Below are 26,839 nucleotides of genomic sequence, written 5' to 3' on the forward strand. Positions count from 1 at the left end.
TCTGATGAACTTTAACATGACTGTCTTTAATAGGACCATTCTATATCATGTTTTATTGTTATTCTTATTTTAATTTGTTATTCCATTTCCATTATTTTATATATTATATATAATATATAAAATAATGGAAATGNGGTCAAGTTCTTACACTCTGCACATTCCCGTCCCGCGCAAGTTTAACAATTACGACGAAGCGCTATCTATTACAGTACAGCGTCGTTTATCCGAAAGAGTTCCAGTCGGCAAAATTAAGTTTCCGTTAGTGCTGTGGCGCTGCGACCTTTGGCTATGTCTCGGGCTACTCCAATATTTTTTTGTTGGTGCGCGTGTTTTAGCTGGCAGCACTGGCACTTTTGTGTGGCGTTTTTCTGAAAACTGTCTGTGGTGCCGATACCAGATTAACTTCTAAAGTACAATTTTTGTTTATTTTTATATTCTTCAATATATTTATTTTGTTTGTACAAAATAAAGAAAAATTTTTTAACGATACAATAATCACGATTATTATAATAAAAATTTTCGTTAGGCTTAACATAGACGAAAATTTAACGCCAAGCGACGCGCGACGGAGAAAAATTGGAACACGGGATAGATTAAAACAGTATTTTTCGTACACGATCGGTTATCCGAACCCCAGTCCCGATTGATTCGGATAATCGACGCTCTACCGTACTCGACTTTTACGTCCGATGCAATGTAAGATTCTGGCGTAATAATGGCCAGGCGGAACATTATTGTCGGCAAAAATAATTCAACGGCCGACTTACTTTCGTCGCGCTATTCCGCGGAACACATCGTACCGTCAACGCGATTTTGATTACCCGCTACGAGAAGCGCTCGGATACACCGGACGACCGTTTTAAAAAAGAACCAGCACCGTTCTACGCTTTCTAATTGAAATAACTTTACCTGGGAAGTAAGAAAAAAATCCCTTAATTCGCGCTCTTTCGTAATTGCAAGAAATCGAATGTTCCGCCGCGGAGTTAATTCTACGTATCTTTGTTTTCGGCGGTGTTTAGAACTCGTATCAATTATAATTGGGGTCGGACGTAGGCAAAGTGGCAGCCTAGTCGACGTTACCGGTGAAAATTTGATCGACGTACCGTGCGTATTTGCTCGCGATACACTCACTACACGGCAAGGTAGTTTCGGCCGTTAAGACAGACGAAGAACGGGAAAAGATATCTGCCGTAAAATGGTCACGGACCGCCTTAATTAATGCTGAACAATTAAAAACTGATAGGGTAAGGCAAAGTGGAAATCGAAGGCCTTGGGCTACGGCCGTCGGTCACCAAGCAACGGACGGCGACACCGCAACATTGGAATAAGTCAATCACACTGCTGAAGGTTTACTTTTTATTAACAACAAGTTTTCTACGGGAGAAGGGAAGAATATTAAACATAGACAAAGACAAAAAAAAAAAACACAATGGGTGGTATTTCTGTAAATTTAGAATTTATTATCTCTGTATTATTATCGATTTAGCAGAAGTAAGATTTTTTCCTGTTTTTTGGATAAACAGATCGACGTCAGGTGTTATTTAATTTTGCTTCCACGACTAAAATCACGTCGGTCGAGTCACTTTACTAAACAAACCCAATCCCCACCAAAGTCCACAAGTCGTAACCGGAGTGTTTTCCTTCTGCGGACACACACACACCCTACCGGACGTTGCACACATGATTTTTGCCAATGCAGTGAAGTAAAAACGGGAACCGGTGTATAGATACAGAGGCAACGAAAAGCGGGACGAATTAATATCCGGTGAGTTCGGCAAAGGTCTGGTCCAAGTCGTCGGAGATGGCCTTGTATTTCTCCTTCTCGTGAATGAGCTCGTCTGCAAGAAACAAGCAAACCGGTCAGAGGGAAATTTATCAACAAAACAAGAAAATGCCGAGGTCCGGTTAACGAGACGGGCGGTTTGAATCGATTACGTTTCGACGCCTCACAAAGGCCAATTAACAGAGTTAAAAAAGACGAGCGCACCAGGCGGAAAGAGGGCCGAGGGGAAGGGAATGGGGAAAATTACCTTCTAATCTGTCCACTTCCTTCTGCAGTTTCTGAACGGATCTCTCGGCGAACTCGGCACGGGCTTCGGCCTATATTTTCAAGAAAAGATCTTACGGTTAGAATGACCACGATTTTAAATCCCCACCACGTCCCGATAAATCCGCAGATTGAAAAAGCCCATTGGCATTTTAATATTCGAAACTTTAGCGCAATTTTCTGGGATCGACGTCGTTTACGGTAATCGAAAACGCCATTAATATTCCGCTAAAACCTACTTTAAGACAGACAAAGTTTTCCCACGCGATGGTTTCGGAACCGGATTTTAATGCCGAAAAGACCGAAGGAGTCGTTTCCCCGTAAGGCCATCGGTCCACTTTTCGCAGCTTTCTACGCGCCAAAAGCGATTTTCGCCGCCTTTGAGGCATTCTCACCGGTTACGGTCGACCCTTTCCCTTTCTTTTCGCCCACCCTACCCCGCGCGTACGCGTATGTCTATCGCCTTCGATCGTCCGCGATTTGCGGGACGGAAGGGGGGGCGATAGATTACGCTCGTCGGAAGGGAAATGGCAACTTTCCTTTGGAGGAGTGCGTCACTCTGCCAGACGCGGACGACATCAACTCCGACTTCGGGCGATTTTCCGGCGCCCGTCCTTTCCCGGAAACGGAAACTGGACGCGGCGGTCCACCCGGGTTCCGGATCGAACGCGTTGCCACCCGCCACATATTTGATTGGAAAGACGAGTGACGGTAACGCGGAAAGTAAAAGTTTATTTTTGAAAAGAATGGGCAGGCACTTTTCCGCGGTGCCCCGGATGAATAATTGCCTAACGATTTTGCTTAGAATCACCTCCCGTACACCGTAACTACGTAAAGCAAAAAGTAAAGCCGATCCCGGCCGTTGCGGTTTTTACTTACTTACTTTAGTTTACGTAATTAACCACCACAAAGAATAAATAAATCTGCAATAATTCGGGCGAAAAATAAAGTATTCTTAAGAAAAAGACCGTGGGAAGTCTTAAGTTTTACCACGGAAACACAGCGCGAAGTTGTTAATTTTTACGTCTTGCGTCCGTTACGTAACCCACCGTCCACCTTCTTACGTCACTCGTCGCCCTACCTCTTGTAATCTGGAGGTCATTTGCCGTATTTGTGTCTCGTATGCGTCTTCCTTCTGAAGGGCCTGCGTACAAAAATTTCCACGGTTTCATTATCGGTAATGGAAAAAGATCGGACTTACCTCCTTCAGTCGAGAAGTCATGGAGCGAATCTGCGTCTCGTATGCTTCCTCCCTTTGTTGGGCCTATGCCAAGGAAGAACGGACGGTGGAAGGAGATTAATAAAGGAACTAAAGGTACGATTAAGGGGCGAAGAGCCAGGATTTGTCAAGACGAAAATCAAAACGTTTCAAAAAGTAAAATTTTGAAAATTATCGGGCGCTTTTTATTTACCCACAAAAATGTTGGGGCAAAACACACAAAAATTCAAAAGAAATTGAATTTTTCGTTAACGGCAAATACCTGGCAGTTCACAAATCTACTTAAGGTAAAAGTACGGGAGCAGCAGCAGGAAAGCCAGGAGTATCGCATACTTCCGACGACGTTTTGTGCAGTAATTATTATAAAAATATACAATACTTAACAACTAATAAAAACGTATTTAAAAGGAAATTTCGTGCATTCCAGTATTAATTAATAAGCCAGTTACCAGGTACGACTGCGTAGAACAAACTGACCGTGTCCGCGTAAACTTCAATTTTTAAATCCATTGCCATTAAGGCGAGTTTTAATAAGACCCGCGGTTACCAGGCAAAAGTTACGGTTAAAATCATCGACGACGGGCCGATCGATCCCGTTAGTTTCAAACGAAAGCGACTATTGATATTTAATCGTCCAAGAGGTACGAAAATAACTCGGTGCTAAGCATCTTTCGTCGATGACAAGAAAGAGAAAATTCAATTTCAATATATTCCAGTGAAACGATATCGAATCTTTCGCCTAAGATTATATTTTTCTTTTAATAAAATGCCACCCTTTCTTGTCTTTGAAAATTTCTCGCCTCCACCGTTCTGCCGTCAAAGACGTACCAGCGCAATAATAGAAACAATCACTTTGTTCTTTGCAGTTACCGATAATAAAACTTAATAATAAATCTAAAGATGTAAATAAAATTGTGTGTACATAATTTGAAAAAATTACAGTGGAACTCTCATCCATGGAACAGTCGTCTCGACAAATGCGCTGTCTTTAACGCATTTTTTATTGCGTATAGTGAAACTGTTACATTCCACCGAATTATTCTATTTCAGACTTTTATTACAGCCAACACCTTGTAAACCTGCTCTTCTTTTCCTACAAAACATTTCTTGTTTACTACTGTAATAATTGCTAACGTTCCTCGTCGACCTACAGTTCTTCGCCCTTTCGTATTCGGTCGCATTGGTAAAGGCAAGTTATTCACTGCAAACTCACCGACAGTAAAAACAACTACAAGGAGTGAAAAGTGCACACAATGGTCTATTACTGATACACTCAAGATAATCAATGAATCGAGGGTGGAAGCTAGTAAAAAAGATTTATGTCGGAATTGCCAAGAGCGCAATAAGTCCGCTTTTGGAGGACGAGTTAGAAAATCCCACCCGACCACGGGTGAGTTAAAGTGGTCCGCATCGACGAAATTACGAACTCGTTGTCGCAATGTGAATAATCTAGGAGAGGAAGAGGGCCAGAAAAAACGGTTTTCCCCACCTAGATGCCCTCCAAAGAGAGTTCCGGGTGCAAAGAACCAGAAAAGTTTTTTCGAGTGGACCGCTACTACTGTTGAAAGTGCGGGAATTTGTTAAGGAACTCGACATTGCGGATGCCGAGGACGATTATGCCACCGTTCTAAAGCTACACTCGACGTCGGCACGCGCCGAGTCTGCGGGGAAACTGGGGCGGTGGACGAGGAGCGAGCGGATAACTGCATAGACAATGACAAACATCGGCTATGGTCCAGGTGACATTTACAACGTAGTCGAGACTGGATTATTTTTCCAGGCTCCGCTATCAAGGACTTTATCCTTCAAACGTGTGGATGCTTAAGAGAAAGCGCAATTTGAGTTCGCTGGCTTTAATTTTCACCGTACTTTCGGAAGAGAAATGCACTCGAGACGACATGTCGAGGGAAAGAATGACAACCCTCGACTGTTCAAATGCTACTGGAACTGATAAGAAATTGACGGCTATTGAAAAGTCCCACGAAAACTCGTCGTTTCAAAAATATTAATCGTAAGAATCTAACTAAATCAAATATCTACAAACGTCAGGCTTATTGTTCATACAGTTATAGCGGCGTGTTTATCTTTATCATGTATAGCTTTAAGTACATTATCAACTGAGGAGAGACTACTTTCTATTGGAAAATAGTCCAAAATGCATTTTGGGTCTTTTTATTTTTGTACTTATGTAGTCCATTTTACTGTACACCCGCTTTTTTGTTTTTATTAAATGTTTTTACTTTGATTCCCGAGTGTTTGTGCCTATTATCACTGGTGTGACAAGCCCTTGCTATTATCTGCCTCACGTTTGTACATATTTAATTTAATTATACCAAGGGCTTAAAGCAATTTTTGTAAGAATCTAACTGTCACCTATGACGCAAATAAAACAACGTGGGTGACAGCAGAATTGAGCTGTCCTGGAATTCCATTCTGATCATAAAAAGAGGAGAAGATTCCTCCTCGTAATTGATAATTGCACCGCTCATCCTCCAGATATGAAGTTCAATAATATAAAGATTGTCTATCTTCCTTCATATTCTACAGGTGCCTCTCAACCAATGGACCGAGGTATCATAAAGAACTTAAATTTCACTACAGAAAACAGATAGTGATGAATCAGATTCTCCATTTGGACAACTCCAAAGTGTTCAACACCAATACCTTCCTAGCCATCAATTTCGTCTATGCCACGTGGGAAAACGTGACATCCAAAACTATTTTGAAAGGTTTCAAACACTGGAATTATCCAAAAAGGTGATGAAGATACAAGCTACCGACGTCAACGATCCTGCGCCCACCGAAGCCCAAGGAGCCCGGAGTGGCTCGAGCGTGCCTAATTATGTGATCTCCGACATTGCTACGGAAGGAGTCCTTACAAGATGAAGAAATTTTACAATCTGCGATCGCCCCGGAAGAAAAAATAGAGGGAGATGAAGAGGACGAAATAAAATAAAGTGACGAGTGTAAAGCGATTGTTCCTATTCGGAGTACCGAGGAGGACCAGAATGCACTGGAAATAATACAAATGTGAGGACTTGAAAACTTCAAGAAGAATCAGATGCAAATATATTGTCAAACAATGTTTGTAAATTGGAAAAATTGCTAAACAAAAAACTCATTAAGAATTACAGAGGATAATTGGCTAGAGACTTTTTCAAAGTTGTACAAAATAACATACTGATAAAGGACAATATAAGTGCTTAAGAAATGGATTCTGCTGAATATTGAGTGCATTATTGCATTTTTCAATGCATTTTAATCATTCATTTGATGGTTATATTCCACGGTTATAATGAACTTTAGATAGAATGAACTAAAACTAGTGGTTCCCCGGCTGTTCACTGTGTCAGAGTTCCACTGTATATTAAAATAAAATAAGCAAATATGAAAACATGCAGTTAAATAAACTGCAAATGAAACAAACAAATAGCAGCTTAGAGTTAAATCATGCAAAATGAAAAAATGACAAAAAATAAACTAAAATGATAAAAAGCAAGCAACATACCAGATTAAAATGAAAATAAAAGCAAAACAGCTTTGCATTATGAAGAAAAAATTAAAATAAAATTGTAAAAGTGCAAATGGGAAAACCAAATGTTTTACGCAAAGCTCAGTTAATGCAAAATTTGTGCGAAAAACACAAAATTTGGAAAAAATTACTGCTGCTGCTCAAATAAGTCAATAAAATTTCAAAATTTGTTTGTAAAAACAGGAATTAAAGTTGCATTTTATTTATAAAAAAACAAAAGAAATTTACTAAAATATTAATTACCTATCTAATATTTTTGATAATTCTTAATTTAAACACACCAATCATTGAACAATTAACATAATTTAACATTAAAAGGCCCGATATTGAAAGATCACAATAAAAATATAATTATATGTTCAAAAAGAGCAAAAACGTTTATAAATTCTCTCTTGAATATCCAGTATTTATTAAGGACAGTATAACTATAAATTATTGATAGCATCAGATGTGTATAGTTAACTTAGCTTTTGTATCTCTATGCAGATTTTAGTATAATTACAAAGTGTAAATTTATATATTTATTGGATTATCTGTATGTTCAAGTAAATTTTTTAAAGCAAATCTTATCCAAACACATCTAATAATAATTTATTGATATAAATGAGATGTGGAAACAAAGACATTGTGAAAAGCACTTTATGCAGTTTAGTATAATAATGGCTTTGTATTTATAAAATTATGCAAATATTTCAAAATTTTCAGTGTTTTTAATGGTAAAATAAAATTTGACTTTTGGGTAATGTGTTGCATCATCCACAAATAATAAACAACAAATCAAATAATTGTCTGACATCCCTATTCAACCAATCTCGAGTTTGATCTAGAATTTATAATCTAACAGTAGCTGCAGTGACAAAAAAATCTGTAATATTGTTTAAAAATATACAACAACAAGTTATATAACTTTCCCAGAAACATTTAAAATTGTGTGTGGTGCCATCTGTTATATTATTTAAAAAACTTTTTATATAAGTATCTATTATAAAATGGCAAAAAAGCTTAATTTTCAAGATGTAGATCAATTTTATAGAAAAACAAAGTGTAAATGCTAATAACGAATAAAATCTTCACGACCCCGCTCCAGACGACGAGCGATTTCCTTTATCTCCACCCCGTCGACCTCTAACCGTCAAAATTTAATTCATCCATCTCCCTAATACATGAACCTCCCTGCAAAATTTAAGAAATTTTCAACAAAGAGTACAGGAGATATTACACTTTAAAGTGGATGAACAAAATTGTGTCACACACAAACATCCATATGTAAATAAAAAACCTTCAACTGTTTTTGCATTTCTTGATATTTCGGGTCACAAAGTCCAAAAATTTTGGGGATCTTTTTTAACTAAATGCCATACTTTCCTTCTGTTATATACAGGGTTACTACTCAAATTTTTATTTTAATTTTCACCACTTTCCCTGTTTTCTCGCAACCGACTCTGTGCAAATTCCCACCCTCGCGTCCCTTACGATATGGCATATTGACGCAATAAAACAGCATTTGACTTTCTATGTACATATTAACACGTATACATATGAACTTCTCCAATGTTTTAGTTAGTTATTTTTTCTAATTAACAGTTATATTTTTTATAATTGCTAAATTATTAAAATTAAAAATAAAATATACTATTAAAATTCTGTTATNTTTGCTAAAAAAACATTTCTCTGCCAAGTGGCTCCTTCCAGTTCATTCCCAAGAAAAACAACAGGTTTACACACAAGATCCATTATCAAAATATATATAATATATATATTTGTGTATTCACTCCTTATAAAAGATACAATAATGGATCCATTAATGTTTAAAAACAAGGTAACAAAATGTAAATTAGCAAATATGACAGACATACAGACTAATTTTAAACAAAGCTTATTGTAAGAAAATTCATAATTATGGTTTAGTTTTAAGTACAACAAACGTCAAAAACATACCTTGAAATCTCTGCTTAATGGCTAACACTTATAATGTTACTAAATACAAAGATTAGGAACATAGTTGGTCTAAGTTTGTCATCTCCTGCATCAGTTTGGAACACAGTGTGTTCTGGATAAGGGACTTTGTTCTGCAGAAATAGACCTTGGTGAAAAAATATGATAAATCCAAAAAGTATTGTAATGATGACCCAGAAGTCTTGGAACTGAAATCTGTCATGTCACCTAGTATAATAATTTACCTATGTACTGTATCTTAATATATTTATTGTAATTAACACCTTTAAGTACACATACAGAGTACTGTTACAGTTTTACACACAAAGTACATACGGATAGCTCAAAATAACTGTAATTTATCGACACAAGATCAGGTTAATTCCCTTTTGTTTTATTTAGTTATACAGTTCCCTTTGAGATATACAGTTAAGTTGAAGCACTTGTAATTCAAATATAGACATACCATAACAATGTTTGTAAAAATTTGTTAACAAAATCATAAAATGGCTTCTAAATATTCTGAATCATTGCAAACTATGCTTTGATTATAATGTATGATACATGATAAATTACCAGATGGATACAATGTAAAACAAATTAGTGCAGATTGTCTATATTAAACACTAATTTGAACACGGCACAAATCCTCAAAAAGCTTTGATCTTGCAAAAGTTATAATACACACCTTGTTTAAATTTCAAGAATCGTCCAACAGAGTAAACGGCACCAGTCCCATAGGAATGAGGCAATTCGATGTAGTACTCTGTCTCGAACCGCCGAAAAATTCTTTGATTTTGTTGCGCCGACAGCCCGTTGTTTACAGACCCGCGTTCGAGAGCCTAACGTCGATCGGACCGGCCCCGAAAGTAAACGTGCGAGACGCACCGTCAAACAACACAGCAATGTTTTCACGAGAAGTAGCTTTGGGTATTGTTTCCTAATGGTAAGAATCGTAACGACAAAGGTTATCGTAGAAAATAAAAATATGAAGAATAACAGAATAATCCTTCAAGTTAAATTAGTCACTAACAATGTAACTCGGATGATTGTTGGCTTCTACCAACCGAGAATGTTTTTTAAGTCTTCAATACTATCAAGATTGTTTTAAGTACATTTTGCAACTGTCATTTATATAAAATTTGTTATTTTTTGCAATAATTCATAACTAAGCCACCAAATCTATAGAGTACAAAAAACTAACACAAAAAAGTCTAAATAAAACAGATAAGTTAACAAAATATTCAATAGGACTATCATTGTCTTGTCATAAGGATCCAACAGCTTTTGGACTTCTGATATTTGTTTTTTTTTGATACTTTTAATCACTTATAGGTAGAAACTTTTATAATTTGCAATTATACTTTATAAGTTTTAAATATATACATATATATATACATATATATATATATATATATATTTTTTAAATACTTTTATAACAAGAAACTCAATATAACTGAGAACTCCTCAACTCCTCAAAAAACAGATTAAAAAAATAATAACGAACTGGCAAATCCACAAAAGTCTCCCACAAAAACAGCTAAGTCATTAGTAATTAAAATGTTACGGATATATATGCAAAGTCCGGCACAATTCTGCACAAAAAGACGACTCCGACAACGGTTACACAATTCGTCCTCGACCGTGGAAGCAAATATCAATAATCGTAATAATAATAACGATAAAATAATAATACAACAGCAAAACGTACGAAATAGCCGAACACAACAGCATCATTATCATAATAATATATATATTTTTTTCATATAAGGTAAACTCTATCCTTGCAGCAACAGATTTACAAATATTTCATTCTCAATAAATTAAACGAGAGGCGCAGAGGGAGACAAGTCGCATTCCTAATTGGAAACCAGCTTCTCCGCTATCTCGGCCACCACCTCGTCGCGGTTATCCTTGGTGACGACGTAAATCTCCACGTCGTTTCTCTTCTTCAGATCCTCGACGAAGCTCAGCGGCTTTCCTCTGCTCCTCACCGGCACGGTGGCCAGTATCTTGAGCGACGGGGACCGTCCGAACTGTTCCTTGACCGACTGCCGAAAGCACGTACTGAACAGTTCCATCTTACCGATCTCGTCGATGATGAGGACGGTGGGAAGCGAGTTGTCGGTCTCCAGAGCCGGAAGGGCTAGATTTTCGAAGGAACTCAGGTTGACGACGTACTGACCCACCCGGGGGCCGTCGGATCCGCCGCTGCTGATTCTGGCAAGCGGTCCTCTCCTGCCGTCCAGGGAGCAGATGTCGAATCCGATGCGCTTGCCTCCGCTCTTGATCTCTTCCGTGTAGAATCCTTTAGTTCTTATCGTGTTATATTCTTTAAGTTTCTCGTAAACCTTCCTGACTACGGTGGTTTTGCCGATTCCGGGCGGACCCGTCAACAAGATGTGCTTATAACTCAATCCAGCTTCCATTACTCTTCGTTATCTAGCTTTAGACGGTTATTTTAATTCTCCTTCTACGTTTATAATCTATAATATTAAAGAAAACGTAAATATATTTAGTTATAATGGAGGAAATTCCCCTTGGTCGATGGTAGCAAGTGACGATGATGTCAGTGATCTCGGAAATCGAAGAAAATTTTAATATCAAATAGTATTGTAGCGTATTTGTTACTTGTTTTTATTAATAAAAAAGTATTCGTGTCATCTTTCAATTTTTATTTTCATCAAATACCCAACGGAGTATTATCTTTAATAAACTAGTCAACAATTTATCAACCATAATTTAAATAATTTTAATGTCTGACGTCGATAGACGCGACATCAAACAATGATTTCCGACGTCAGAAAAATGAAATTTAAATATAAGTTTTTATTCTTTTGCTATTCAATTTGCCTTTTCCTCCGCATTTTATCCATTTTATTCCCAACCATTTCCCAGTTTTTGATATTAATTTGCATTTTATTCGCTAATTTTCTCGCTATTTCCAATTTTGGGTTGGGTCACGTTTCGCCGCTTCCGCTCGCATGATTCGCTTTTCTTTTATTTGTTTTTTTGCTTTTTTATGAACTTTTTCGCCATTTTGCGTTTTTTATAAAATTTTAATTCTATTTTCGTTAATTTTGTAACGAAATATTACACTTTTCCTACCAATTAGGAGAATTTTTCTTTTAAAATGCCGGTCGTTCGCGTGCCGCGATTCCTCATTTCGGCATTTTTTTCCTTTTCGCTCGATTATTTTGTCTCGTGACCTAAATGAAACTCCCGTTCGCAATTTACTGCCGATTTTCCGTTTGACTTTAATTTACGGAAAAAATCTCGCACCAATCGATAAGAGCGAAATAAGAGACGTGGAATATTAAAATTGGTGGAAAAAGCAAAACACGATAAAGTCGGCCATTTTTCTGATAAAAGCTATTAAATGTGCCGAAAAAGGAATTTGTATTAGGACTTAGGCAAAGAGTTAACACGTTTTTACAAGTTTTGTATTTTCACCAATTCTGAAAAACACTTGGCGTTTTAATAATATTTTTGTAAAGTCGCTGGAACACGATGCGAAAAAATGCAAAATAATTCAAATTGTAAGCAAAATTTTTCATCTTTTGAGATTTTTGTCAAGCAATACGCTCAAATGAGTGGTTTCTCGAGTCGTCGACGTCACTCGGAGCGATATGACTTCAAATTCTTTCCTCACTCCTCGTAATAACGACGTAAGGATGCGGTTTCAGTATTCTCCTTTTATCAAATTTCAATCGTATCATTTTATGTATGATATATGCGCCATCTTTGAAATTCTAATTCGGTTACTGGTAAACTTTTAACATACGTTTCGCATCGTTCTAATAATCGAAATTTCCAAACAAAATATTTTTTAAATAGAAAATCATTACCGCGTGATTTTTGTACATATTTAATTAATTAAAATAGAATCGGTATATTCACCCGCGCTTTACAATTACATTATATCCAGTTAAAATTTGGTTTTGCCGTCCATAATTGAAAGAATGCCCTTAAATGTTTCTTCATTTACGCAAAGTTTGTCCACCGACCGACCATTCCTTACGAATGTGTGTATATTTAAATAATTTCCACCAGTGGTGCGCTGTTGGTGTACAAAATAATTTTATAAATAAATTCGGCTGCAGGAATACAAAGAGAACTTTATTCGTGCCTATTAAGGAATCAATCGATTATTGTGATTTGGTTTTGGTCTTATTCGATTACGGCTATGCGACGCACGGGCCAACTTTCGAGGGAAATGCCTCCGGAGTCTTTTATGAGGAGTCGATCCCTATTTAGGTTTTACTGACGCGAAGAAAACCCGGAGAATTTTACGTGGCCGGCACACGACAAACTACCAGTGTTTTTGTTCGACAAAAATCCACAGACCTGGCTGTTTTACGGGCTTCCCGAAAACGACGGTGATGTAACATCGTCGTCATTATTTATTACGGGACAGTTTTTCAAATCAATCGTAAATTTTGGAATGCTGTAATAAAATAATTAATAAGATTGATACAATGTTTAATATTTTCCATTTCAAAGAAAGATGTTGTATATAAGACAATCTACACAATTTTTTCCGAAAGATAGTTTCGCGTAATAGGATTGACTAAACGACAGAAAAATTTTTAGTTTAGTCCCGACTCTTACTAAAAACGTCCGTTAGCTTTTTAATAAGAGCTTTGTGAGAAATCGAACCCGGAATCTCACAGAATGGCAGGCTATCTTCGAGTTTGGTTTGCTGTCGAGTGGCGAGAAATGATTCTTTATATTCCGATGTCTGTAAAGACACTTTTAGCAGCATTCTTAATCAGATTCGGCAACCTCCGGAGGAAATTAGACTGATATCTATGCACCAAAGAATCTACACAGCCTATACATATAAGGCCCTTATGTTAATTCTCTCAGTTCTGCGAGAGAGTCTTTATTCGAGTACGAGTATAAATGAAGCCCCAAGAGCGCCTTTATTCATACTCGTCGCAGGTTCGGCCAGATCCGCGATGGGGACGACCAAGAACAGTAAAGGACTGGACCAGCCGATAAGAAATTTTGGAGGTTTTTCGATTGCCCGGATCACAGGCGTAACGAAGAGGGACGAAGATGGGCACAAAATCTGTTCGGTCGGATCCCCCAGAGGGGCCTACCGACGCTTTAATTATATTAAATAGCCGAACGCTGGCAGCCTAGACTCGGTCTCGGGACCGACTGAAGCAGGGGTAGCCAAAGTGGTCGATATAACATTATTAGGGGGTTGATTATCGAGCTTAAGCTAAGGATAAGGGAGAGCTAAGGATCAAGCTTATCCGTCTCACTGATTGTCAGTTACAAAAATTATTATTAACAAATATACAATAAATGAAAAAAAAAATGCAAAATTAAAAGAAATGTATTAAAATAGTAAGTAGTTTGTTTCGCTTTTAACACAGACTTTTTGGTGGGGTCGATGTGAGGTTTCGGAAACTTGTAGGTGGTCGACGATCAAAAAAGGTTGGCGACCTTTGGACTAAAGCCAATCAATCGCGATCTTTGACCAGATGCTTACCAGAATTGTATGATACGAAATATCCGCTACACTGGATGGGCTGACTTCATAGTTCGGAGAAAACTCGTACAGATAAGAAATAATACTTTGTATTAGACTCGAAGTCCACGAAAGGTAATTCCGATATATTTAATTTCCATAAAAACAGTTCACGCAGAAATATTTCAGAAGAAACCAGTGGCGAAAGAAATCCTCAGTTGTCATCTTAGTCTATCCCACTACCATAAAACAAGAACGCGGAACCAGACAGCTAGATGGCCGCTCTCCGAGACTCGAACGTAGGCTTCATTTACGTTAGAAACCAAAGGGATTTTTCACGGATGGTCTGTCCCCAGCACGTCGAGCCCGCAGCTATTCTCTTTGCGGGCCTTTTTTCAATTCGGTGCCCGCGGAGAACTGCTCGCGACGGGATTATACTTCGAGTGCGTTTAGTTTGTTCAAGAAATTAAACCAAATAGATTCCTTGGTACGAATTTCTTTAAAAGCAGTTTTTTGAACATTTTAATCGGAGATAAAAAATTACTGTTGAATCAGAAACAAAATAAGAATGTTAATGTTACTGAATGGAGGAACTATCAACTCGGGAAGGTTCCGTAAAGTAAGCGCAATTGGTCGGCGACAATTTACGAAATATTATCGATGTAATCTCCGATGACCGACACCGGAGTAATTCCGCGGCACTATTTTCTTTATTCGTACTTGTAGCTAAAGAAGTAGCAATTAATCCCGCAACACTTTTCAATATAATTAAACGGAGACCGTTTACATTGATTGTTACTCCGGATTTAAGACTTCTTTTTGATTTTAGTAAGCGAGGGTAATATTTTTGACAACTTATTTACTATAAAAGTTACTTAATTATTTAAAAACCACAAAGTTTTGCCCACCTTCGTATAATAGTAAACAATCGTCGCATTTGTCATACTCGGACAGACCGCTACTACATTTTGTTCTAAAATTATTTTTTTTCACGGTCAAATTTGAAGAAATTAAAATGAAAATAATTTTCTAAATTTTGATATAAATTATTTACATCGAGACGACTTAACTTTTACCTTTCTAAACGTCTTTTGCTCTTACCTTCAAACACCGACCGACGGAGCCGTGTAATAACAACACAAGCCGACTTCTCTCAATGCCAGATAATGTCGGAAAGTAATTTATTTTAGTTGTACGAAAACGGCACACCGTAACACCGGTTTCGGTCAAGTTCTTACACTCTGCACATTCCCGTCCCGCGCAAGTTTAACAATTACGACGAAGCGCTATCTATTACAGTACAGCGTCGTTTATCCGAAAGAGTTCCAGTCGGCAAAATTAAGTTTCCGTTAGTGCTGTGGCGCTGCGACCTTTGGCTATGTCTCGGGCTACTCCAATATTTTTTTGTTGGTGCGCGTGTTTTAGCTGGCAGCACTGGCACTTTTGTGTGGCGTTTTTCTGAAAACTGTCTGTGGTGCCGATACCAGATTAACTTCTAAAGTACAATTTTTGTTTATTTTTATATTCTTCAATATATTTATTTTGTTTGTACAAAATAAAGAAAAAATTTTTAANTAAATATTTAACAAAAATGATATATTTTATTTTCTGTTGCATTTAAAAATTTTACATTTTGTTCTATTCTTCTGATGTATTTTGAATGCTTTTTTATTGGGCTGCAATTTGAAAAAATTCTAGACCTATAAATTACCACTGTCGTCAATCTGTCCATCCGTCTTTCCTTAACTTTTTAAATACGAAAGCGGCCAAAATCGGCCTTATCCATTAAAAACGAAATCGGACGATTGAAAAGTCGGACTAGTTTTTCTATACAAGATCCCCCAGTAGCCTGAGGGGTAAAAACAATTTAGGCATTAGCAACAGTGATGAATTGAGTTTTCACAGCTTAAAGAGTTAATCTCAAGAATGGAGTTAGACAGATAAAAAAAGAGATCGGATATGGAAACTTTAGGGGCAGGAGACCCCGATTAACTATATATAGACTTCCAATACAGATAGGAAGTCACGTTATTTCAATTCAAAACTTTTTCCCCGAAAAGTGTTAGATAGATGACCAGCACGACTATTGTTAAAGGAAAAGTGTAATGTATGGGAGCAAGCCACTACTAATTTGAGATGGAGAGCATATATTTTAAATTAAATAAATAGAAATATGATTAAAAATTGCAGCCCGGCATTGTGACAATGTCACGATAAATAATTGCTCCATCAAATATGTTCCATTTTGGAATGTTCGACTGATGAAGAGTTATTATATTAGGTTGGAAATGTTTTTGTTTCATTAAACTTTTTGCTGGAGTTGATTTCTACCACGTAAATTTATTTTTTGACATTTCCTCTTACTTATATTTTGTTAAATTTAAAGAATAGACGGAATTTAGAAATGTCGAGTTTTCCAATTCCGTCGACCACGAAAATAGTAATATCACTTTGGGACATTCATGTTTTGGCACTTAAGCAAGGCCACCACCTGCCAAGATAGATTTGTTTTATATTAATTTAAAACTTACGCAGTTTTACAGGGGATTTTCAGGGGTGGCCACGCAGTGAGGTTTCACTCTTATTTACGTAAAATAATTATAAAATAACCACAGATCTTCGCAAGAATGATTAAGTTTTAATAGTCAATTTTCATATTGAAGGAACTAATTTCATTTAAAAAGGTATTACAATTTTGCTTCAATTTACGAACAATCCACTTTATATTGAACTGGAACCCTAATTACTTCCACAAAACACGGGCTTATCGTCAATTACATCATCTCAAAAACAAAGTTTTCTACCATAATTACATTTACTAACATTAAAGTTTACCATCGGTTCAACGAGACAGAAGTTCGTAGGTAAGCTTTTACTTAACCGAAACGACTAACAAACACAGATCGACGAATATATCGAAGTTGTAGATGGAAAAAATGTTACTAGTAAAAAACAAAATTGAAAAATGTAGAATTTGTTCAGAGTGAATGAAACATACAGAAAACTTGTAAAAGGAAACACGCAAAGAGAATCTTTGGACACTGAAAAACACTGGATACTTTGTAGTTTGTTGATAAAGTTTACAAAAAGTAATTTAGGTGCGATTCAGATAAAAAGTTCAATTTATAGGTAATATTTTGTGCCAATTTAAGAGAGGAGAACGACTTACCCATGGTGGAGATCCCAGTTAAAATGTAATGCAAATCGTCAAAACTCATTAGAATTCTCCACGCTAGACGGCCAGAAACACCTTACAAACAAGCCGAATAGGCCAAAACTACTAACAGAAACTTGTAAATTACTCTTTCGGTCGCTAATCTTAGTTAAGAGTTAAAACTAGGTAAATTAGGCCGATCTGTATACATTTTATCAAGCTTGTGGCTGTAAAAAAGCGAAACAGACTGAGAAAAAGTTAGCAGGCACTTATCTGGTTCACAGCCGTCATTTTGAAATAAAAATAAAGAAAATTGGCAAAAAAATTAATACGTAGCAGTCAATTTTGAAATTAATGAATTTTGCCAATATTCCGATTGTATCGTAAATATAAAATAACAACAACATAAACTAATCAGATAAAACAGTTTACAAACAAACCGTCCGCCATTTTAAATAGCCTAGAACCGAAACTAATCGATGCGATTGCGTCATAATCAAAATAATAAGCATAAAATTACGTCATAATCGCTATCATTCCACTAATTGCTAACGTCACACTATCAATGAAGCGGAGCAAACACCTGATTTAAATAGTTCATCGACAAACTCTTGACCCGAGCTGCGATCGATGATTACAAAAAACAATAAACAAACTGGCGCCATTTTGTTTTTTAAAATAATTTACATTTCTAATTAACGATATTCGATTCTTTTATTAAATTTCGAAAACATAATCCTATTTTATATACGAAAAACTTTTTAAAATATGTAATCTTTATCAAAATAATAACAAATATAGTTTTGAAATTTACAATGTATAAAAATTGATGTTTAGGGAGTTTTATTAGATCCTCAAAGGAATAGTTATAATAAAAGAATGGCATTAAATAAGCCATTCGTTATTTTTAAGCACTTAACAACCATCGTTAATCATTAATTAAATAACATAATTTCTTCTGTAATTTGCTTTTAATGCTTATAAATATATCTTAAGTTAAATAAGGGAGTAAAAGCAAAATACAGAAGAAATTTAGATATTAAATTTATAAAAATATAAAAAAATTTTCCACATCAAGTTGCTGTCTAGACAAGAAATAAATGTGAAAAACTATTTGAATTAATTTATATATCAGACTGCCATTCACCAAGAAAATGTTTTCTTTATTTCAGTTAATTTACTCTACTATGAATATGTAGCTAGAACTATTTCTAAGAATAGCAGCACAAAACCTTTCTCACTTAATTTACTACTTCTAATAAATGCTTTTAGATATTAAACAATTTAGAAAATATCTTTGTGTTGAAGTTACTTAACATTATTGCATTGAGATATGACATTTATAAATATGTATTTCTATCTACAGATTTATAAAATTAGTTAAAAGTTTATTTGCTAAAATTACATTTTATACATTATATGAAATATTTTAGGTTACCATCTAGGAATATTACTTACTGTATGTTTATTGTTATTAATTAAATAAAAATCACTATCGTTTACATTATTCACCATTCACCTTTGAATTATCTATGAACAAAGGTAAACTTTTGGTACCGATGACGATCTGAACTTTTTTGTTCGGTCGATATCGTAAATTGGGAAGCGTAAAATTTGAAAGACGACGGATTAAATAATTGCATATAATAAGTTTGCTATGATCTGTATATTGATGCAAAATAAGATAAATGTAGATGATTAATCAATATCATTTTTATAGCATTTATATAAATGAAATGAAAATACTCTATATTTTAATAATTAGGCTTGAGTATTTAAATATTCTGTCAGTAAAATGATAAAATTGTTATTAAACATAAGAAAATTATGGCCAGTATGATAATTACCTTATGTACATTAAAAAACCAAAAATTGCTCCATAAAAATTAACATTACTTTTGTTTGTAATGTCTTAAAACATGTCTTAGTTCTTTGAAAAAATTTTCAAAAATCTTTTATAATAGAAAATATCTGAAATAGAAAATGTGCATTTCTAAATCTATCAATTACTAATATAATGATTGGTAACAATATTGATGCTTGTTGTGGTTATTAACATTTATGTTTCATGAAATACAGTTTATATGGTATAACTATGAAAAATTGGGGGAAATTTCACTTCAATTATGTCTTCCTACTTTCCAGTAAAAGTATCAGTTTATATTAGCATGCATCATAGTGCAAAAACATTTTATATGCCATAGTCAAGTAGAACACTCAAGTGAAATTAAAATAGTATAGAATCAAAATATAAAATATTTACATTATATACTGTAATGTTACAGAATGCTCAAACTACGTTATAATACAATTGAACAAATTATTAACAAAGTGTAGAAAAATGAATTATGTACCATAAACATATATAACATTCAAAATATGCACTGTGGAGTGAAACTATAAATTCAATTTTAAAATATAACCCATAATGGTATATTAGGTTCAAGATATGCATTATGAGGAATAAACTGCAAAAAATGTTATAAACTGTAATAATACACAACATTCAGAATATAATAAAATAAAATAATATAAAACAAATTCATTTCGGATTATTTTATGTTGTCATTTTGAAGCATAAAAGAATAAAAATTAAATATAAACAATAATAATAATTTAAGTATACACCATAATGGAATAGAATATTAATACTTCCCTGTTTATGAGATGACAGATAAATTTATCCAGTTCAAAACCAAAATATAGATTTTTTTTAACACCCAAAATCTCTTTTCCATTTACCATATTTACAAATTATCTGGTAATTTTATGGAAAATGTAAGAAATTATATTCATAAGTTGCTATTATTACCATCATTAAATAAATAAAAAGATCAAATTTTGTGTATAAAGTATGAAATAATCTCATGTTTCTGTTTTCTTAAGTATTTACTAGAATTCAATGGTATTAGCTTGTACAATGACAAAAATTGAAATTTAATTTAGAACTCTGTAGTAGCTATCCTATAATTCATTTAATTTAAAATATATGATACACTTTTATTATTTTACTTGAAAATGGGAGTAAGTATAAAAGATTTATCACAGATAGATTCTATGAATCTCCTTACAAAATGAGTTTTGTCTGTGACACAGTTCATTTTATTTATAACTATATAAAGTATTACTTTGCAGTTTGTTTGATGCAAATTCTCCAACATATTCAAAACTCTAGTGTTTTAATTAAACTTGCAATAAAAACTCATAAATGTTTAACAATGATTTATTGATACATTTCTTAGAGATAGACATCTTACAAAAAAATTCTTGTAACAAAAAATTCACTTAAAAGAGCATGACCTTAACATAATTTGGATACATTTGTATGATTTAGAACTGTTAAATGCATATCTTTAGCTTCAGAAACAGAACAAATTTCAATGCTATTACTGAAAATGTGTATGAAATTTATGTTGCAGCTATACAATGCTCATACTTTAATTTAATGTACAACATTAAATCTTAGCTTCTAAATGTTTTGTGATGATTCTAAAAGATGTTCTCTGTAGTATTACTGCATTATAGTTTATGTTTAAAACACTTAAAACATACCAATGTTAATGCAAAGTTTTTTAAAATGTAAATATTTACAATATGTTGCTTTATAGATACACAAGAGAATGATACAAAATTGTGTTTAACTTATTTAAAAAATACTGATATGCATCAAATATCAATACAATATCAAACCAATCAAAATATTAGTTATTAATGAAATTTATAATAATCAATAGCAGATTAAATAACAATAACTGAGCACAATATGATTACAAGTACCAAAAGTAAGATGTTAAAACAATTGTAATACATTCTATAAAATCAAATTACAAGCAATTCATTTTCTAAAAAAGTTTAGCAGTTCTATACAACACTATATATATATATATGTTTTCTTAGATACAGCAGACAATAATTTTCCAAGAAACTATGTTGAACACATCTAAGTTTTTATTTAATTAAGATAAATTGCAATTTGTTTTGTTTGTTTNAAAAACAGAAATTGTTTTGTTACGCAATCAAAATTATTAAAATGAAAAATAAATAATACCATTTAAATTATTTATCACTTGTGTACTTTGTAAATTTTGGCTCCTGAAAATATTCCGCACCCCTTTTCGTAAGTTGTATTACCGACTGCAAATGGATACACTTGGTCAAGCGTATTGTCGGCAAAAAATCAACAAGGCATCTGATAAAGCAAATTCCCAACTTTTTCTGAACACTAATGAAAATCCCTGACTTTCCAGGTGTGTACGAACAATGTATATATAAAAGCACAGAAAGTAATAAAAAGACTGGTTACATGAAGAGCTATCTGAAAACACTGGATTTTCAAGAAAACAAAAGTAAAAATGCAAAATTTAATCCTGCATATTCTATATATATTTCAAAAACTTCCATGATTTGCATATTATGAAATCCCCTTACCTTTTCTTCACTAACTTCCAGGGATTTCAAGTTGTTACCAACAACTCTCAGTTCTTCCTCAAGTTCTACAATTTTGCTGTAAAAAATGATTATAAACGTGCATGAGTACTAAACGTAAACGGAGAATCGGTCGTCGGAAACGTCGCGGTCGACTGGTCAACTTACGATTCGCCGGTCTCGGCACGTTCTTCCGCACGTTCCAAATCGGCTTCAACCATGGCCAGCTTACGGGCGACCTGGACGAGACGTTGACGTTAGATTCTGACGGATGGGATTTGTTACGTTAGTTTCATGCAGTACGATATTAGTTTAACGACATAATTGTAAATGATTTATTTTGTTTGTTTATTGTTATTTATTTAACACGTCAATATAATTTTTAAGGTTAACAATCCAATTTTTGATTTTTAGAAAGGCAAAAATGTTAGCATTTTATCACATTTGCAAGTGTGTCAATCTAACTTTTGTTAGCTCCAAAATCTTTGATTTTGGATTTTTTGAGCGAAAATGTTCAAGAACTTGTATTATTGTAATAATTTATTATAAATTTTATAAAGTGTAAGAAAAAATAATATATTTTTTGTTTATACATAGGTTTATATACAAATAAATCATATATGTGTATGCTTAACACTGATTAATGTGCAATTATTATTATTATAATTCAACTCTGTTCATTCCAATTTTTAGTAACAATTAACTAGTCTCCATTTCAGACAAACTGGCCACCGAACATTCGATCACCTCGTCATACTTTCTGTCGGCATCTTCTGCCATCACTCTGGCTTCTTTCAGCTGACATTCCAAACCGTCCATACGTTCTTCGTCGGTGATGCTCCTGTGCTCGAGCATCTTACGCATACTGCAAAAAAATGCAAAAATCAATAAATTAAATTCTTATTTTCCATATTATAAATTTCGGCGCACGAAATCTAACCGTTCGCTCTCGTCGGCAGCCTGGGAAACCTCTTCCAATTTCTGGGTGGTGATTTTCAACTTCTCCTCCGAACGTTCGAGATCTTCCTCGATCAGCTGGATCCTTCTGTTGAGGGCAGCCACTTCACCCTCAGCCTGTAGAAATATAATAAGGAATCAATAATAGTTGCCATACTGCCATAAAAGGTAGAATTATACTTTTATTAAGATCAAAGAGGAAATAAATAACCGTTCGTGCCAAAGGCAGATAAGTTTAGATCTTTATTTCAAAAGATAAAATACAAATTTTTCTTTTTAAAGATAATATTAGATTTCTTCGACGCCGAAGGCGACCCGGTCGTCGAGCGCGGGCATCCGTAGACGTTCGAATCGACAAAAAAGTCATTCCACGATCGGAAGCGCAGAAAAACCAATCTACCGTCGAGGAGGGACTCGAGCGTACGGAATCGTAACGAGACGTCTCCGTTTCCCACCGCGGAAATATAGAAAACCGAAAGAGCGTAGAAAGCGCAATCTTCCGCAGCAACGTTCCGTACCCTTCTGAGCTGAACGTTCATGATGTTGTGCAACTCGTTGGAGATGACGCTGAACTTCATCATGGTGCCGGCAGAGAAGAGGGAGGATCCGAAAGCCAGACCGGGATAACCCGAACTGGGCTGCCTGTTCCTCCGATTTCTTTCGGCTATGACTTCGGTCTGGACGCTGGAACACCGGAGCCTGGACCACTCTTCGCTCTCGTCGCTTTCCTGTCCGAAAGCATCTTCGGCTCCGTCGGCAGTTCGATCGGGAAATTCGAGACTGACGGCTTCCCTGGAAGTATGAGAATTCCTCATCTGGCAGGTGACGGACTTTCTAACAGAAATCCATCAATATCGATCGTAAGGCGCTCGTTATAAGGCTTTGGAGGCGATTGGGTTTATTAGTAGTTTATTTTGTTATAAACTAAGTGAACAGTACGCAATAATTGGCCATGGCGAAGGCGTAAGTTCAGACGAGAGATCCTACCTCGCCGGAAGCTAATGGCCAAATGACTGACGAAGTCGTCAGAGCGCTTGCGCAAAACGATCGACCAATGGCGCCGCGTAAAGCGACACCTCACCATATTTGGCTAGGGAATGTCGACGATAAGTAGAGACAAGAAAAAAAAAGGAGTCGAAATACTCGGAGTTTTTCATTCGAAAAATAATTTTAAAACAAAATGCGTTTCATTTCGCACGTTTAAGTTACAATACGCAACAAATAATTAAATTCAAATCGTCTGAAATATCTCCCGGCGATTAATTCCGCAAACCGTCTACAGATGTCGGGTCGAAGTTCGACTTAAGTTTACGAAAAATGAATTAAATAATGTAAATAAATAAGTTTAATATTCCAAAACAGATTTACGAAAATTTTTGATAAATATTTAACTCGGAGCCGTTAACAAAAGCTAACTTATTACGAAGAGACTAAATACGCGAGTATAACGAGATGTTGATGGCCAAAACTTTTATTTTTGTAAGGGACGAAGAGGCTCGGCGCGAGGTGTTGCCTCGGGACCTAAAGCTCTCAAAAAAGCTTTAACTGCGTATATTTTATTGAAAAAATTAAAAATTAAAGCTATAAAAGTTCTAAAGACGAAAATGTTCCGGTAAAAATCCGATTTGCCAGTTGAAATCTATTACATTAAAAATCGGAATCTTTTCCCATAAATACGTTAGAACTTGAACGTCGCTAATTTAAGAAATTCGAGCCGTGCAATTCTGCAGTTTACTCACTTAATGTTATTGACATTTGCTTACGATTACGAGGAAAATATGAAAAAATTGGACGAAACTATTTATATACAATTCGAAAGTGGTTTGATGCCGATTTATGCGAAAACCCAATCTTGCGCTTCTATTAAACGCGGTTTGCTTATCATTATTAAACAGAAATCCCAATCCTTCGTTCCGAATTTGATGGGAAAGACACATTTGACTTATTCTAAGCAACAAATAAGATTAATTAACAATTAAAATATCCGACTGTCGTAATCAATTTAATGTTCGCTTTTCCCGCTAGAGGCGCCCCTCAATCGGTGCACTCTAGTAGGTTTCCGAAAGAAGAGTCTTCTAAATTTAGCAATTCCCCGTGACACATTGCCTTATATTAGACTAGATTACTCCGGAAATTTTAAATTTAGCTACAAAATTTACACAGATGGATGGCCGCCATCATTTCATTTTTTGTACTTAAAATTAAGACGAAAACGAATTGGCAATTCTCAAAAATACATACATTCTGTAATGCCTTGTCCTTCTCTTCCAACTTGCTATTGGCCTGCGCCAGTTGTTCTTGTACTTGGTCCAATTCATTTTCGATCTGTTGAATTTTCTTCTGAAGAGCTCGCACTTCTTCTTCGGTCTAACAAATACAAAAAATGTCGTCAATTCCTATTGCTCGGGTGACTAAAAACAAAAAGCGCGCGCAAAAGGTCCGAAAATTCCGGCAGGTTAAAGGACGATCGCACGGATTTACAGAGACAGAAAACTAAATACTACTTACTTTTTCGGCCCGTAGACCGGCATCTCTTGCCTGCTGTTCGGCAGTTTCGGCTCTATCAACGGCGTTGTCCTTCTCCAACTTCATAGCCTGCATCTTTTTCTTGATGGCTTCCATTTTTAATTCGTTCGACCAACTTTCGGCACTTACACAAAATCAAAATAATATACAAATTCGAATAAACGATAGAGGGACTAACACCAGAAACGTGCAGGCTCCGTCGACTACAACAGGCCGAGTGAACCGAAGATAATCGCCGAGCTGCCAAGTAGTTGGGAGAGCGACTACGTCAGTATTTTCCCACACTGCACTTCCCACACGGAACACGACTTCTTAGGGGTGGGACCGATGAGTTGAGGATAACGTTTCCGATTGCTGTTTCTGGAAGCTGCGCGTATGTACATAGATTCTATCTTCTCCAATCACGGGTCTACGGGTACGGAACCATTGTGGTCCAAAGCGACTTTTTAAGTGTCGAATTTCCGGTATATCGCGAGGGAAGGACAATTTTCGAGACTAGGGAATCCTAACAATTGACAAATCCTCTAAATCCAAGCATATCTCTAGTCCAAAAGCGGAATTCGTCCATCGTCGTCCCCGCTCCCAATTGTTAAGCTTACCGAATGACTGCTTCGTTGCACGGTTGACGAGCATTGCGGGAGAGTCGAACACGCCATTCCGTTATTTTCCCTCTCAAATTTATCGTCTAGAATTTAAGGTTCTTTTTAAATTTAAAATAGTAAATGGAGAAAAATATCCCCGTTTATTGAATTAAAGCTTACTTTCTAGAGAATGCCCTCGCAGCGATTCTCTAGAAATCGTTCTCACGGCTCGGTTTTCTCAATCTTTTAGAAATATCGTAAGAATTGAATTTTACAATCCAAAAGTGTGCATTTATGACTGTTAAAATGTATATTTTTTACACTAAAATACGTAATCTGAAAATTTTACAAAACCAACAAGTTTTTAATTTGTAAAAATATACTTTTGCATTTTTTGATAGTAAAAATACATAAAATTTAGAAATTTAATAGTAAATTATGCAAGAAAACATCTGAAAGAGACGGCGAGTCTTTATGTAATTAAAAACTTAAAAAATAAAATGCAGTTTTTAAAAGCCAAAAGAAAAATAAGTTGGATGAGAAGAGGTCATACGAAAGAAGGATGACGACGAAGTGTGTGTGAAGGTGTGGTGAATAGGGGAAAGAAAGGACGGACTCGAACGATAATTTAACAAAGATAGATTTCGAGTTGAGTTGGAGGCAGGAAGCGTATGCTACAGAAGACACAATGCGCGGTGTATGTGTACAAGTCATCTAAAAATAACCCCGTTGTGTTGCAGATTTGTGATGGTTCCAAGTATGGCGAGCGCTCGCGATACGTCTACCAACACTTTAAATGTTACCTGACGTACAGTCTAACGATGACCTTTCTAGGGTTATAAAGGTCAACAACTGGAAACATTTTATCCAAACGTTTTTCTCGCCTACCGAACGACGTTGCTTTAGTTAACCCGAGTGACTTTAACCGGGACATTTGTGGGTTTCGACGAAATAATCAGCAAAAGTGCCTAATTTGGTCAA

At 35.5% G+C, this 26,839-nt stretch overlaps 2 protein-coding genes across 5 annotated transcripts; both read right to left on the reverse strand.

The window, feature by feature from the left end:
- Positions 1–1,608: 1,608 nt before the first annotated feature.
- Positions 1,609–25,574, reverse strand: LOC111631534 (tropomyosin). Of its 4 annotated transcripts, none has more exons than XM_023375795.1 (9): positions 25,260–25,574; positions 24,993–25,118; positions 22,735–22,868; positions 22,542–22,659; positions 21,963–22,033; positions 21,798–21,873; positions 3,129–3,191; positions 2,031–2,100; positions 1,609–1,838 (listed from the first exon to the last, which is right to left on the reverse strand). In XM_023375795.1, exons 1-9 carry the CDS (start codon positions 25,371–25,373, stop codon positions 1,756–1,758), a joined length of 855 nt encoding a protein of 284 aa, XP_023231563.1. In that variant the 5' UTR covers positions 25,374–25,574; the 3' UTR covers positions 1,609–1,755. The 4 variants fall into 4 exon arrangements, with proteins under 4 accessions (XP_023231563.1, XP_023231562.1, XP_023231561.1 ...); XM_023375794.1 differs by lacking the exon at positions 3,129–3,191 and adding an exon at positions 3,249–3,311 and having other exon boundaries at positions 25,260–25,567; XM_023375793.1 differs by lacking the exons at positions 24,993–25,118; positions 25,260–25,574 and adding an exon at positions 23,270–23,769.
- LOC111631535 (cancer-related nucleoside-triphosphatase homolog) lies at positions 8,984–11,437 on the reverse strand. Its single transcript, XM_023375796.1, has one exon. It carries the CDS (start codon positions 11,160–11,162, stop codon positions 10,593–10,595), a length of 570 nt encoding a protein of 189 aa, XP_023231564.1. The 5' UTR covers positions 11,163–11,437; the 3' UTR covers positions 8,984–10,592.
- Positions 25,575–26,839: the final 1,265 nt, after the last annotated feature.

The sequence above is a fragment of the Centruroides sculpturatus genome, unplaced genomic scaffold (assembly GCF_000671375.1).
Source record: "Centruroides sculpturatus isolate CEXI.00-Female unplaced genomic scaffold, Cexi_2.0 scaffold412, whole genome shotgun sequence".
Lineage (NCBI taxonomy): Eukaryota > Metazoa > Arthropoda > Arachnida > Scorpiones > Buthidae > Centruroides > Centruroides sculpturatus.

Coding starts and splice junctions, on each gene's coding strand:
- LOC111631535 (XM_023375796.1), bottom strand. CDS start 11,162: ATGGAAGCTGGATTGAGTTATAAGCACATCTTGTTGACGGGTCCGCCC.
- LOC111631534 (XM_023375793.1), bottom strand. CDS start 23,566: ATGAGGAATTCTCATACTTCCAGGGAAGCCGTCAGTCTCGAATTTCCC. Junction 22,034..22,541: donor CCGACAGAAAGTATGACGAG/GTGATCGAATGT, acceptor CGTCTCGTCCAG/GTCGCCCGTAAGCTGGCCAT. Junction 2,101..3,128: donor TGACCTCCAGATTACAAGAG/GTAGGGCGACGA, acceptor TTGAAAATATAG/GCCGAAGCCCGTGCCGAGTT.